General features: G+C 39.0%; 1 protein-coding gene across 1 annotated transcript in view; it reads right to left on the bottom strand.

Moving 5' to 3' along the window:
- The window catches only part of cthrc1a (collagen triple helix repeat containing 1a), an 8,792-nt gene extending 5,508 nt beyond the window's left edge, over positions 1 to 3,284 (bottom strand). The window contains exons 1-2 of the mRNA XM_059510321.1: positions 3,029 to 3,284; positions 1,086 to 1,304 (exon numbers count right to left, since the gene is read on the bottom strand). Coding sequence (XP_059366304.1) covers positions 1,086 to 1,304; positions 3,029 to 3,148 — 339 coding nt within the window. The 5' untranslated portion in view covers positions 3,149 to 3,284. The remainder of the gene's footprint in view (positions 1 to 1,085; positions 1,305 to 3,028) is intronic.
- Between the last annotated feature and the right edge of the window lie 12,917 nt (positions 3,285 to 16,201).

Below are 16,201 nucleotides of genomic sequence, written 5' to 3'. Positions count from 1 at the left end.
TAAAAAGATATCGCAGATAAAACTTGTGATTTTAATCATGTATATATTAAGTTAATATTAAAGGTAACATTTTCATTGTATTTTTCAATTAATGTTAAACAAACAAAACCTTGTTGTAAAGTGTTACCAATAATTATTTATGTTAACTCTAGAAAAACGATTTGTTTTTCGTGGATATATTTATTATTCATTCATTTTATTATCAAATATCACAGAGGGTTGTAAGGAAGTTTCACGTCAATGTTTCCCAAACTGTATAATAATCTATTTATATAATAAAACAGTTACTAAAAAAGACGAAAGATTTTATTTGTTTACCTGGATGTCATGTGACCATCAGAGAACTGTGAACATACAAATGTGTGACTTAATTATTAACCCTAAACTCTCAGAGGCTACTTAGCTGATCAAAAATTACATTTATTCATTTAGCTGATGCTTTTTATCCAAAGCGACTTACAATTGCTATATATGTCAGAGGCCACCCAAAACCAAAAAGTGTAATATATAAGCAGTAAGCGATTTTAGAAAGGAACGTTTTACAGAAAAAGAAGACTTCAATCAATTAATTATGAATCGTTTATTGCTATTATGTCAATAATATGGAATCATTTCACAATCCAGATGACGTCATCAGTTACTAGCCAGCTCTGTTAGCATGAGCCTGCCTTCTGACAGCCGCTATAACAGTCACTAGCAAAGGTCTTTGGACTGTGTGTGTTCTTGCAGAGCCATCAGCCAATCAGTGTTGTTATGATGTCATTTCCTGCAGCTCCAGAGTGATTAGTTACATGCCATTATGGCTTAAGTGATGGGTTCAAAACTTGGCAGATTTTATACTGTGTATTTCCACATCTCATTGTCACTGTTTTACATCTTGGCAAGTTAGTGGATAATTTGTATAAATTCTCATTTGTATGTTTTGGTATGATCTGCTTACGCCCCTATGACGGTAAGGTTTAGGAGCGCCATGCTTCCTTATTTGAAAAATCATAATTTTTATTCAATTCACATTGTAGGAATGCAAATGAAACTGCAGTGAAATTATGTTGGAATAGTTCTTTCATTACGGACATGGTACTTACGGCTATTTTGCCCAGATCAATGCCGTAGTTTAAAGAGTTCCAGGCGCACTGTTTGAAGTTGGGTTTCCAGGGATCCTCAAACCTCTCGGTCACACACTGTCCCTTCTCGCCCTTCAGTCCGTCTCTCCCAGGGATTCCTGGGGTGCCTGGGATGCCATTTATTCCTGGGTTCCCATCCCTGCCCTGCACTCCAGGTACACCCTGCACGCACATCTGGTGCTAATGACAAAATCATGAAGCACAGACGCATGAAACCATTTCAGTGCTTTACAGAGGTTTTGTGCCGTTAATGAGAATGAGACTGATTCACCATGACGCACAGACCGCTCTGGGTGGGAAAGTACAATGACCTTGTTCTTTGGGACGGACACGTTTGTGCCAAAACAGCTAAAACAAAGAAAACATTGGAAGGAGAACTGGTGTAAAACCCCCTGACCACAGTCACAGTCTGTTCACCTCATTTAAGCTCTGACACAAGACAAAGAAAAGCAGTACAGAGGTTCCGACAGAAGGAACTTTTGGGGTTTAATTACTGTTTATAAAAATAAAATAATACTCAAATTATGTATATATATATATATCCTATAGATTTTTATATATATATATATATATATATATATATATATATATATATATATATATATATATACACACAATATTTTTAAAAATCATCAAAGAGGCATAAAAACCACAATGAATCCAAGTGCTGTGGTCTGTTGCATCTGCTGAAATTTTTTGGAAATTACAGCTCTGTGTTTACTTAGATATTACTCAATTGTGGTTGAAAAATGAAAGTCAGCCAACCAAAAGCATCTCAAAAGGCACCAGTATTGGGTCAGGAAACATACCGAGTGCAAAGGCCATCATGATCACACTTGGCCATTGTGGAAATGAACAGAATTTCAGCACAAGCATCTGTCACCACATTCCCATTATAAGATAGATGTATCTTGATTTGCATTACGTTTGTTTATTTTACATTTTGTACTGTTCCTCGCTATTTTATTATAATCACAAATCATTTGCATATAGCCACCGAATGTTATTTGCTAGATTTTTGGATCCGTTTATGACATTTTTAAACACATAACATGTTAACATGTTTTTTCCATTAATTGAATTCTCAACCCAAATCTATTCTGCGGTTTCTCCAAAGAGTCACGCGAAGAACAGCCATAGCAGAGTAGTTGGAATCATTTTGGCGAATCAGTTTGTTTTAATGAATCAAAACGATTCTTTTGAGGCACCACTCAGTAGTTTTCCGTGAAGTCTCGTGCCTTATTTTGTATACTTAATTAAACCGACTATTGATGTTTACAACTACTTTTCGATTAAGTTACATGTGTGCATCGGGTGTTGCATAGTTTAAAGTTAAAGCACGACACACACCTCTGTTAGAATCCATTTAAAAAGTTCAACTGATAATATAAAAAGATCCGAATTAGTTCGTTCGCGATTCGAACATGACTGCAAAGCCATTGTTTAGCACAACATTAACCGAGGCTGGATCTTGATATATATTTAAATCCATAAAAAAGTAACACAATACTTACAATTGCCGTAAATCATTTCATTATAAACCTTTCCTTTGAATCCATTACGCCGATTACGCCCTACAATCTTTACTTAAATCTTTCAATCAAATGTAATCAAACTAATCATGGAACTAAGTAACGTAATGGAGAAAAGAAAGTAACCCTCAAATCGCAGAAAAATAAATAATATGTTACTTTAACAATGGCTTTAATTTAGTAGCCTATTTTAAACAAACTAGTATTTTCTCCTTTAAAAACAAAAAAACACAATAATCATAAACACACATTTTATAAATGGTTTGAATTGTGGACGTTAAAATATTATCAGCTGGTTCGATGCTGAAAGTTTGACTTGATTTTTTTTTTTTTTTTGGAAAAAGCAAAGTTTAACATGTGAATCTTAATTACCTTGTCAGTTAACTCCGTGTCTCTTCGCCGGGCGGTCTTTTCTCTGACTTTTTCAGTCAAACAGAATGAAAAGGTTATCCAAAAGCAAATGATTAGCGGTGTCTGTTTGGAGGCCATCATTGATGAAGTGCAGCGGTTCACAGCGCCTGCTTCGATCAGCTCCTGCCGACTGATAGATAACTGTCTCCTGACAGACAGACGGTCGGAGCTCTGCCGTGTTCCTGCAGGGGGCGCTACAGCGCGAGGAACTCGAGACAGAGGTGTGCACTTCACTCAAAGAGTATAGAAGCTTCTATACTCTTTGCTTCACTGTCGAGGATCGAGACCCGAATTATAAATTAAAATAAACCCCAGTCATATCTGAAACGCTATTTTATACAGATATTCGTCCTCATATCACAAACGACTGTGACTGATCCTTCCACAACAGCGATGAGAAAAGTAACAGTTAACACGTGGCAACAAACCGATTTACACCTAAACAATAAAACTGATAAACAGTGTCCAGTTCGATTTTTTCATATTTTTTACCATACGTACAAACAGCATTTAGCCTACTTTTGTTTACAGTTAGTTAGTGTTTGTTGCTACACTTGGAACAAAAAGCAATTACACTCACTGTACATTTCATCTATCCTTTACACTAAAGCAAAAAAAAAAAAAAAATATATATATATATATATATATATATATATATATATATATATATATATATAAAACAATAAAAACAAACAAACAGGCTTTCATTATAACCCATTGTTTTGACATAACATAGTATTCAATAATGCACCCATATGGCACTATATATACATATATATATATATCATAAATCAGTGAAGTTTATTTAAATGTGTTATATGTTCACACGTATTAAATATTTCAACAAATAAAGTTTTTCTTCAAACGTGACATACTGTATGTGAATGCATTTTCTTGGACAGAAACACAGAGGGCAAAATATATTCTTAAATGTTTAAAAGATATATGTAAACATTTAAAATAGATTTTCAAAAATATACAAAAATGACCAAAAATATATATTGGTTGAAAATATATTTACGGAAACATATTTTGAGACATAGCCTTTTTTTCTTTTTTGTGTATATTTTAAATGAAAAGATATATATATATAAAAAAAAAGCACAAATATATTGGCAGAAAATATTTTTATGCTAATATATTTTGAAATAAGTACATATTTATTTGGCCATTTTATATATATATATATATATATATATATATATATATATACTGTATATTCTGAAATATTTTTGAAAATGTATTATGTTTCTTGTATGGGTAGCTCCAACCATTTTGTCCTCAATGTTCTTTTTTTTTTTTTTTTTTTTCGGAATAATGTAATTTATTTTTATTTGAAATCTTTATTCTTCATTTTTAAATCTAAAGATACAACAATTTTAAGATATACCCCAACCTGATTCGACCTGTTTAAAAGGCCTTTGGTCTCTCAGGGTTAAAGAAAACTCATGCAGAAGTTACTTTAGATTTTTAAAGACTTTTCGATTATATAAACTGAAAACATGTGTTTCTGAACAAGTAGTCTATTCATTCTGTGCGAGGCCATATGTTTCTTTTCCCTCTCTTGACCCGGAGGCACCACAGAGACAGCGCCACAGCTCAGGTATTTCCCTGTCAACATCCCTAAACCCTGCCTCTTCGCCACATATGAACACACCACCATCGGCCATATTCATGATGTTATCTGAGGACATAGCAAGCATTTGACTCCAAGAGAATTCTGTCTCAATTCACTCACTTAAGATGCGGTTACATCAGCCAAATGTAACTGGTCTCTTTGTCAGGCTTTCATTTGGTTTTTTTTTTGTTTTTTTTTACTAGTTTATGTTAACTACAGTGTTGTTATTGTTAACTAAAACTATTAAACCACATTTTATTTCATTAAAATAAAGCTGCAATAAAATAAAATGCAAATATAAGATGAAACAATTACAAATGATGCCTTGGCAAACTTTCCCAAAATAAGTTACATAAATATACTGTATGTACATAAATAGATAAATAATAAGTACATAATTACATACATAAATAGACATTTTAAAACACAAAAACTGGCACACACACACACACACACGTTTGTTTTTGTGAAAAGTGTGTTCATCCCATAGGCGTAATGGTTTTTATACTGTACAAACTGTATAGTCTATGGCCATACACCTAACCCTTACCCTCACAGGAAACTTTGTGCATTTGTACTTACACAAAAAAAAAAAATAATTCTGTATGATTTATAAGCGTTTTGAAAAATGGGGACATGGGTTATGTCCTCATAAGTCACCCTCTCCTTGTAATACCTGTGTCATACTCATGTGTCATTATACAGAGTTGTGTCCTGATATGACACAAAAACAAGAGCACACAACTCAAACACATAACAGAACTAAAACAAATTAAAATGTACACTGATAATATAAAAATACTAATAAAAAAGTAAAATAAATAAATAAAAATAATAATAATAATGATGATGATTCAAAAAATAATAAATCATATATATCTATATCTTCATGAGCAATAAAAAAGGAACCAGTAGATGGCAGCAATGCTTTGATATAAAACTGCATAAAAAATGGCACAATATGCACATGCACACGGATTTTGCAAATGTCATAATTCTCAGTAAATCTCATAAGAAATCAAAAGTTAGTTGAAGCAAAGGGCAGTAAACCTGTAAATTCAAAATACTTAATATAGGACTTTTTTCTTTTGGCATTAGTGGCATTTGTCAAGAAAAGCATCCTTATTGATTGTACTTGATGGATTTGAGCAACTTTCAACATTGGTGCGTCACTCATAGAAATTTAGGAGTCGACTCTTTTGATTTGGGACAGAACAAACACTGCTCATATTTTCTTCAGAAAACATCAAATCTAAAGCACACTGCACATAATCTGTCAGCACACAACATGTGGTGTGTCCAGATCTCTTCTGTCCACTCACTGACTCACAATAGAGTGGGAAGCTGCTTATTAAGAAAAGTAAGGCAGCATTGTAATATTGTTCCTATGCAACAGGCAGAGAACAGACCAGATACACAGTTTGCATTTAAATCACAGTGGTCAGTTTCAGACAGCTTGTTAGTCCCATTACAAGCAAATACAGCCACGCTCACTTCAGTTTGCTTAATTCAAAGTGGCTTTGTTTGTTAAATTCAAAGCACAGTACGGGTAATTTAACAAGAAAGGGAAGCAAAATGGCATTAGAAAGCTCCTGGTGGTCTATTTTTTTATTTATTTTTTGTTAATACAACCAATGCACTTACATAGAGTTTGCTTGTTTCCAAACTCCTGCTGAGAATAAACCCTTTCTAATTATTCTGAACTTCTCTTGATTGTGTTTTCCTTGTAGGGGACCTGTGGTAAATTATTTGTTGAAAATGCCATTTTATGTTGTTAAAGGTGTCTTACTTTGTTCTGCTCTGTGCAAAAACATAGAAAACATGAGGATTCTGAATTATTATTGATAAATTAGAGCATATGAATATGATGTTTGGCCATGCAAACATTGACATATGACTGCTATTCGATCGCTAAAGCTGCTAAAGTGTTCTGAGCATTTTAGTGCATTGCTTTATGGTTGCTAGGGTGGTCTGGGTGGTTGCTAGGTGGTAAAAAGATCACCCTCTGAATCTCTTTTATATTTTGTTCTCTAGATATGAACCCATCACATTTCTTTTTATGGACATTTTTGTGCAAGACCTGTTATATTCAGTGTTACAGGGTTGAAATTGATGTTAATGTTTGCTGTGAATGATGCAAATATCCCGTCTGAGCCCCTGAACCTAGAAATGCATGTCAGTCATGAAGCGGAGCAGAGCCATTCTGTTCTGGCAGAAAATTTAATATAAGGATATGTCCTTTTCTAAATGCTGCACCAGAGATTAATATCACAAGGACAAGATCGTTAACGTTTTAACATTGCATTTGCTTTTGTTTTGAGGGCATACATAAAGTCCAGTAAATATATACACAATGCACTGCTTCACATCATCCCGATTTCCTCAGATGAAGCATGACAGCTGTCTCTGCTGCAGGTATATGTGTATAACTGGGACAAGCGATTAGTCAGCAGAAGAGACAGAGGTTGCACATGAATGTTTTGCGTAAAACTTGTTTATAGATCTGCTGTTTGAATTATTACTTGCTGCTAGGAAGAAATATTTAGTTTCCTGCCTGTTTCTACTTTGCATGTTTGTTAGCATTTGTATTTTTGATTGCACTTACAAGTCATTTTAATAACCTAACCATTTCTCATCTCTGGATGTGAATGCAGCAACTGACACTTTACGCTCTACTTAAGCTCTTGTCTGTATGATATTTGTCCTCTCTCCTCCAGGCCAGCATGGGCTGTCCCTTCTAACCCCTGGATATCTGATGTTCTTTGTGAGCATCGGACCAAACTCAGGGCAGCAGAGAGAAAATTGTGCAAATCAAAAGATCCGTCAGACCTGAGTATGATCAGACTTTGCTTTCATCTTTCTCCGCTGAAGTCCATACTGCCAAATCTTCAACTTTACCAGTGCCCCAGACACACATAATCTCTTCAAAACATTGAATTCTCTCTTCTGTCCCCCTCCACCACATCCCACCACTTCTATAACAGCCGATGAGTTTGCCACATTCTTCAAAGACAAAACCAGAACAATATCAGTAGTCAATTCTCAGCCTCACCCACCTCTAAAACTCCCATCTTCTTCTTCTGAAGTATCAAATCTTCTCCTCTCCAGCCATCCTACAACATGCCCTCTAGACCCAATCCCCTCACACCTCCTCCAAGCAATCTCTCTTACATTTTTACCAGCATTCACACACATCATCAACACCTCCCCGCTGCATTCAAGGAGGCTCTGTCACATACGTTGATACAAGAAATGAGGAGAGATCCAATTGCAGGTATGGTGTTTATTTGAGGGCAAATCCAAAGGAGTAAACAGTCCAGGCAGGGTCAAAACCAGAATATCCAAAACAACAAGAAAACAGAACAGAACACATGGCAAGGGCAAGACTACGGATTGTATCAAACACTAGACATACAACAAGGACTCCGTGACAAAGACTCAGACAGACCAGGTATAAATACACAAAAGGATAATGGGAAAACAGGAGACAGGTGGGGAACAATCAATTAACTAAACAAGGAGGAAGGTGACCAAATAAGGAGACAGGAAGTGATAATCAGATAGACACCGTGGAAAAGGAGGACACCTAGTGGAAACCCAGGGAATACAACCCAGACACTGTGACAGTACCCCCTCTACGGAGCGGCTCCCAGACGCTCCAAGACAGACACAAAACAGAGACCAGGAGGGAGGTGGACAGGTGGAGGCTCAGGGGGAGGGACGGAGGGTCAGAAAAGAAAAATATGGGGAACAGGCACCAAAATGTAAACACAAAACAGGAAGACCAGGAGGGAGGAGGACCGGAGGAGGTTCAGGGGGAGGGACGGAGGGCCAGACTAACAGAAAGGGACAGAAATTAACACAAAAACCAAAGGAAAACAAAACATGAAGCCCCCCAGGGCGGAGCCGAAGACCACCACACCCTTGTGGTCAACGCCAGAGTCCTCCAGGGCGGAGCGGAAGACCACCACAACCGGGTAGTCAGGGCAAGCGCCCCCCAGGGCGGAGCAGAGGACCACCACGTCCTCGTGGTCGACACCAGAGTCCCCCAGGGCGGAGCAGAAGGCCACCCAGTGACTTGACCTGACTCAGAAAGGTCCACGATGACTAGCATTGTCTCTGGAGGGTCCTTGGTACCTAGCCCTGGCTCTGGAAGGTCATCGGTGACTGGCCCTGACTCTGGAAGGTCATCGGTGACTAGCCCTGACTCTGGAGGGTCATAGGTGACTAGCCCTGACTCTGGAGGGTCATCGGTGACTGGCCCTAACTCAGGTAGATTATCGGTGACTTGACCTGACTCTGAAAGGTCATCGGTGACTAGCCCTGACTCTGGAGGGTCATCGGTGACTCTCCCTGACTCCGGAAGGTCAACGGTGACTAACCCTGAATCTGGAGGGTCCACAAGCACCTGACTAGCCTCTGGAAGGTCAACCGGAACCTCACTCAACTCTGAAAATTCAACAGTCCCCTGACTCGACTCTGGAGGGTCAACAGTCCCCTGACTCGACTCTGGAGGGTCAACTGGAACCTGACTCGACTCTGGAGGGTCAACTGGAACCTGACTCGACTCTGGAGGGTCAACTGGAACCTGACTCGACTCTGGAGGGTCAACAGGAACATGACTTGATTCAAGAGGAACAACTGGAACATGACTCGACTCTGGATGATCAACAGGAGCTAGCCCTAACTCTAGAGGGTCAATGGTACCTAACCCTGACTCTGGAGGGTCAACTGGGAACTGACTCAACTCTGGAAAGTCAATGGGCACCTGACTTGACTTTGGACTGCCTGTGGAGACGTGAGACGCCTCGGCTTCGGGCAGCGCCTCTGGTACGGCCTCGGGCACTGCCTCGGTAACGGCCTCGGGAGCGGTCTCGGGCACCGCTTCGGGCACCGCCTCGGCATCGGGCACCGCCTCGGCCTCCAGAACGGCATCGGGCACCGCCTCGGCCTCCGGAACGGCATCGGGCACCGCCTCGGCATCCGGAACGGCATCCGGAACGGCATCGGGCACCGCCTCGGCATCCGGAACGGCATCGGGCACCGCCTCGGCATCCGCCTCGGCATCCGCCTCGGCATCGGGCACCGCCTCGGCCTCCGGAACGGCATCGGGCACCGCCTCGGCATCGGTCACCGCCTCGGCCTCCGGAACAGCATCGGTCACCGCCACGGCCTCCGGAACAGCATCGGGCACCGCCTCGGGAATGTCCTCCTGGACGGCAGCGGCCCGCTCGGGAACATTCTCCTGGACGGCAGCGGTCCACTCGGGAACGTTCTCCGGGCTTTGAGGAACGGTAGGCGCCTGTCTCCTCCTCCTCCGCTCTCTATGATGGCGAGTCGGTGGCACCTTGTCTGGAGACTCAGGCGTTGAGTCGGCCATCTTGTGCTGTGGCTCCGGGCTTGCGGCCATCTTATGCTGTGGCTCTGGGCTGGCGGCCATTTTGTGCTGTGGCGCTGGGCTGGCGGCCATCTTGTGCTGAGGCGCTGGCTCAGCAGCCATGACGTGAACCGTCTTGGGAACCTCTAGGATCCTTGATAACATCTCGAAGTACTCGAGAAAGGTGTCAGCGGCCATCTTGGGCGTTGGTGCTGAGCTGGCAGAGTTAAAAAAAGAACCTTTAAGTGCAAAAATGAACTTCTAGCTATCAAAAAGGTTCAAAGTTGAACTTAAAGGTTCTATAATGATCCACTGGTTATTTGGCAGTTATTTTAAGAACCTTTGTTGAGGTAAAAGGTTCATATTAGAACCTAGCATATTTAAGGTTCTTTCATGAACCTTTTCTAAGATGTAATGTAAAGACTAGACTGAGTACAGTTAGAACACGATTTGCTTGACTGTAACATTAGTAAATTATTAATTCACACACTAAGTATCATTTACTCTTATTTATTTACTAATTGTGATGTCAGATGCAGTTGTGGCAACATTGTTGATACAGTGTGTTTTGTCTTTACTCATCACCACCTCACATATCTCTAAATTGCACAATAATCTTTAGTGCACCATGTTAATTTTGTCAATTTTTAGAACACAAATTAAAAAACATAAAATAATAAAAATAAAAAAACTAAGTTCAGTTGTATGTTCATAAATGAACCAGAAGCTATTCTGTGCTAAATGGAGAGAGTGAAGGGAAATTCTTACCCCTAAAAATAAACTTTGTGTTCAATAGGCTTAATATCTTCATATTTTACAGCCGTACATCCTTTACATTTTCCCCATACCACATTCAACCTTCAAATCTCAGATAGCCTACTAATTCAGCTCAGAACATGACAAGTGACAAAAGCGAATGATTTTAAATGAATCTGGTTGCAAAACACCTTTTTAGACATGTTTATATTATTGAGGAACACAGTTATGTCATTTTGTAACACTCCTTCAAATGTGAAGCATATCTATATTTGTTGTGTAAGGTTTCGTCAGCAAGATTATTTTTCTTTCTTTCTCACTTTCTTTCTTTCTTTCTTTCTTATTAGTAATTGTTTTATTATTATCATCATCATCATTATTATTACTTTTATTATTGCGATATTGTTTCGATTTTGAGAAGAAAAACAATTAAAACATATGCATTTAAACCAGGGCGAAGGTTTCTGGGCTTAATACGCAAGTTGCGTAACGCAACGCAAAGCACTGAATCTGTTCATAGACAGTAAAAGAAATGGACACAGCGACCCCATTGGAACTCAATTGAGACAAGTGAAGCCCATTTTTAGCGATTTTTAGCACTTCCGTTTCTGACGCGCAGACTCAAACTAAGCTTGATGACGTCAGCAACCTGTCTGACAGATGTAAATCTTCTAGTAGCTGTGCGTGCAAACTGAGATCGTTAATCTTGCAGAGACGGCGAGCTTGAGCGGGGAGTTCTTTGGCGTGAGTGAGCAGGAGTAAGTATTCTGATTAATTATTTTATATAGTATTTTAAAATGTAACGCCAGGGCTTGTATCTATGGGCTTCTCTCTTGACGTCTCCCCGATTGCCTGCGAGCTTCTCCTCCTGTCTGTACGGTAATTTCTCTACAGTGCGACAGAGAGTCGAGTGGTTATGACGCAATCGTTAGCCTATTTTTACAAAAACTGTTTCTACGGGGCTATAATGTAACATAGAAGGTAATGGAGCCCTTTATACATTGTCGTGTATCTTTAGAAATAAATAATGGACAAATGGAGTCTTTAAATGCCTCAGATGTAAAGTTATTCGCTGTCAAAGTGACGCCAAAATGAATGGGAGTCAATAAAATGCTAACGCAAGTGAAGTTCTGCTACAAGATGGCGGCACGCGGCCGACTTCAACTTCCGGTCGACTTCCTTCCCGCCTGAATCTGTTACGTGCAAGATCAGATGCCACGCGGAATAACCATTACAAACATTCAAGGGCAAACAGCGTCACTGAGTGGAGCAGCACGAATATCTGAGGTAAGACAACAAAAACTTTCAAATAAAGTATGACCTTTTTGAAAAGCTATGAAAATAACACCTACCTAATGTCATTACTGTGTGTTACATAATGAATAAATGACGACGTGCCACAGAATTAAGCACACAAGATGTTAATGTGGCCACAATATTAAGTCACTTTACCCGTCCAGAGTTAATTATCCTGCGTATATCGTGGTTACTAAAACACCTCAAGACCTTTTCTCAGATGTTTTATTTCAAGATATTTGTAAAGCTTTTAGCCTGCTGGTTACCAGAGCACTCGTGTTTTGATTATTTTAACCAACAGAGGGCGCTGTGAGCTACACTGATTGCTTGGTAATGTACTGTACTTTATTCATGAAGAACTGAACCTGGACGACAGCAGGATGCTATTATCATCAATTCTCAGGTAGTATGTCAAATTAAAATAACACTGTATGTACTTTATAACTGCCTTTCTAACTCTAACTTTATAAATATATTTGTATGACTCCTGTTGTTTTAGCAGATACTGAAATTGATGGAGACACTTTAATGAACCTAATTAAGACTATGAAAGCTTAAATATTCCAAAAAAAATGAAGGGTGAAGTTAAATTTATAAGATTACAAGAAAACCTAAATACCGAGATGCCAGCAAGACCACAGACACCACGAGTAAGTTACTATTCTACATGTGTTTAAAAATATGTGGACACCTTTACTAATTATTATTATATACTATTGTAATTATTTAATGGGATGTACGGAAGAACTTAGTGACTTTGACATTTTCTTATATTTATGCATTTGGTTGTTATTACAAAGCAAATGTATTGCATTCCCATTTTTAATGCGATGCTCAGTTAGGAGTGATGGTCAGGTCAGGTGACCACATATGTTTAGCCGAACTATATTGTTATCTTTGCAAATCATTGAGCGGTTTTTACCATACTAACATGCACCTTTCTACTAACTTTTTTGTAGGACTTCCTGTTGATATTCCACCTGGATCAATCTCAAGACAACATATTGCTTGTTTGTAGCAAAAAAAAAAAAAAAGACTTTAGACCAGAGATTTTTTTCTTTGACAGGGCAAAGCAAACAAGATCAAAAACAATTCAAGGTCTGTTTGATTAAATGCGCATATACATGGTAATTTCCATGCATTAAGTTCATAATTTTAGAGAATGATGAGGGTAAAAATGTTTTTCTCTATTTTCAGGTATGCAACAGTTGAACACAAGTTGTCTTCAGCCCTTGTTACCAAATACCAGTTCTTGAGAGGAAAGACTGGCAGAGGATGTGCTTACAGTTTTTTACGATTGTTTACACACTAAAATTAAAATTTCCACACAATTAGAAAAATTTTACTCCAATGAGCAAAACACCTCCACAGATTTGCACAACATTACACACAATGTCTGCTTCACCCTTTTTGCAAAACATTACACACAGTGATTTGTAAAACTCTACACACATTTTCACACCTTAGACACAGATTAGGATTGTGAGGTTACTTCCTTGTAATTACAAAGCACCGGATTGCCAATTACCACACTAATGAACGAATTGGATAAACACATCTACCAGGTGTGGAAGCACACATGTGCTAATTTGAAAACGCAGCACTCAGGTGTGCTATAGAAGGCAGCAGGTGAGTTCACCTGTCTTCAACAAAAATGGAAGGAGTTAGAAGAAGAAGAAGAAGAGTGAGAATGATAGGGGGAGCTCAAAGAGGAGATGAAGGCGGTAGAGGAAGAGGCATAGGTAGAGGAGAAGAAGGTAGAGGAAGAGGAGAAGGAGGTAGAGGAAGAGGCATAGGTAGAGGAGAAGAAGGTAGAGGAAGAGGAGAAGGAGGTAGAGGAAGACACCTAGGTAGAGGAAGAGGTAGAGATAGGAGATATATATATATATATATATATATATATATATATATATATATATATATATATATATATAGGTTTATTTATTTTTTTTTTTTTTTACATAGGATTGAGGGTCGAGGACACCAAGGTGGAAGGGGCCCTATGTTTAGTCGTGCACAAGAGGCCGCCATTGTGAACATGGTTTTGGCCAATAATTGTATCAGGCTACGAGAAATCCAAGCCAATATCATCAATGATGACAATATTTTCAATAACATCCAACGAGTCTCTCTGTCAACATTAGGTCGAATCCTAAAGAAAAATCAAATATACATGAACCAACTGTATCGGGTACCATTTGACAGAAATTCAGAGAGAGTGAAACATCTGCGCAATGAGTATGTGGAGGTATGCATTGTTCATCTGACTACGGTGTGGTATCATGCACTGCTCATAATGTTCTGTCACAAAAAAAAATACTGTGCTATAGATATTGAATAGCATCCTATTTTCTTTAATGTGTTTCAGAGAGTCTTGCAAATGGATGCTGCTGAAATTCAACATGAATTTATATACAACCCGAATTCCGGAAAAGTTGGGACGTTTTTTAAATTTTAATAAAATGAAAACTAAAGGAATTTCAAATCACATGAGCCAATATTTTATTCCCAATAGAACATAGATAACGTAGCAAATGTTTAAACTGAGAAATGTTACACTTTTATCCACTTAATTAGCTCATTAAAATTTAATGCCTGCTACAGGTCTCAAAAAAGTTGGCACGGGGGCAACAAATGGCTAAAAAAGCAAGCAGTTTTGAAAAGATTCAGCTGGGAGAACATCTAGTGATTAATTAAGTTAATTGATATCAGGTCTGTAACATGATTAGCTATAAAAGCTTTGTCTTAGAGAAGCAGAGTCTCTCAGAAGTAAAGATGGGCAGAGGCTCTCCAATCTGTGAAAGACTGCGTAAAAAATTGTGGAAAACTTTAAAAGCAATGTTCCTCAACGTCAAATTGCAAAGGCTTTGCAAATCTCATCATCTACAGTGCATAACATCATCAAAAGATTCAGAGAAACTGGAGAAATCTCTGTGCGTAAGGGACAAGGCCGGAGACCTTTATTGGATGCCCGTGGTCTTCGGGCTCTCAGACGACACTGCATCACTCATCGGCACGATTGTGTCAATGACATTACTAAATGGGCCCAGGAATACTTTCAGAAACCACTGTCGGTAAACACAATCCGCCGTGCCATCAGCAGATGCCAACTAAAGCTCTATCATGCAAAAAGGAAGCCATATGTGAACATGGTCCAGAAGCGCCGTCGTGTCCTGTGGGCCAAGGCTCATTTAAAATGGACTATTTCAAAGTGGAATAGTGTTTTATGGTCAGACGAGTCCAAATTTGACATTCTTGTTGGAAATCACGGATGCCGTGTCCTCCGGGCTAAAGAGGAGGGAGACCTTCCAGCATGTTATCAGCGTTCAGTTCAAAAGCCAGCATCTCTGATGGTATGGGGGTGCATAAGTGCATACGGTATGGGCAGCTTGCATGTTTTGGAAGGCTCTGTGAATGCTGAAAGGTATATAAAGGTTTTAGAGCAACATATGCTTCCCTCCAAACAACGTCTATTTCAGAGAAGGCCTTGTTTATTTCAGCAGGACAATGCAAAACCACATACTGCAGCTATAACAACAGCATGGCTTCGTCGTAGAAGAGTCCGGGTGCTAACCTGGCCAGCCTGCAGTCCAGATCTTTCACCTATAGAGAACATTTGGCGCATCATTAAACGAAAAATACGTCAAAGACGACCACGAACTCTTCAGCAGCTGGAAATCTATATAAGGCAAGAATGGGACCAAATTCCAACAGCAAAACTCCAGCAACGCATAGCCTCAATGCCCAGACGTCTTCAAACTGTTTTGAAAAGAAAAGGAGATGCTACACCATGGTAAACATGCCCCGTCCCAACTATTTTGAGACCTGTAGCGGAAATCAAAATTGAAATGAGCTCATTTTGTGCATAAAATTGTAAACTTTCTCAGTTTAAACATTTGCTATGTTATCTATGTTCTATTGTGAATAAAATATTGGCTCATGTGATTTGAAAGTCTTTTAGTTTTCATTTTATTAAAATTTAAAAAACGTCCCAACTTTTCCGGAATTCGGGTTGTATGTGGATGAGGCTGGATTTAACCTTGCAAAAACAAGAAGAAGAGGGAGAAATGTAATTGGGCACAGGGCA

Source organism: Carassius carassius, chromosome 25, assembly GCF_963082965.1.
Source record: "Carassius carassius chromosome 25, fCarCar2.1, whole genome shotgun sequence".
In the NCBI taxonomy this organism is placed as follows: domain Eukaryota; kingdom Metazoa; phylum Chordata; class Actinopteri; order Cypriniformes; family Cyprinidae; genus Carassius; species Carassius carassius.
The sequence above is the reverse complement of the archived record's forward strand: the minus strand, read 5'-3'. Positions and strand labels throughout refer to the sequence as shown.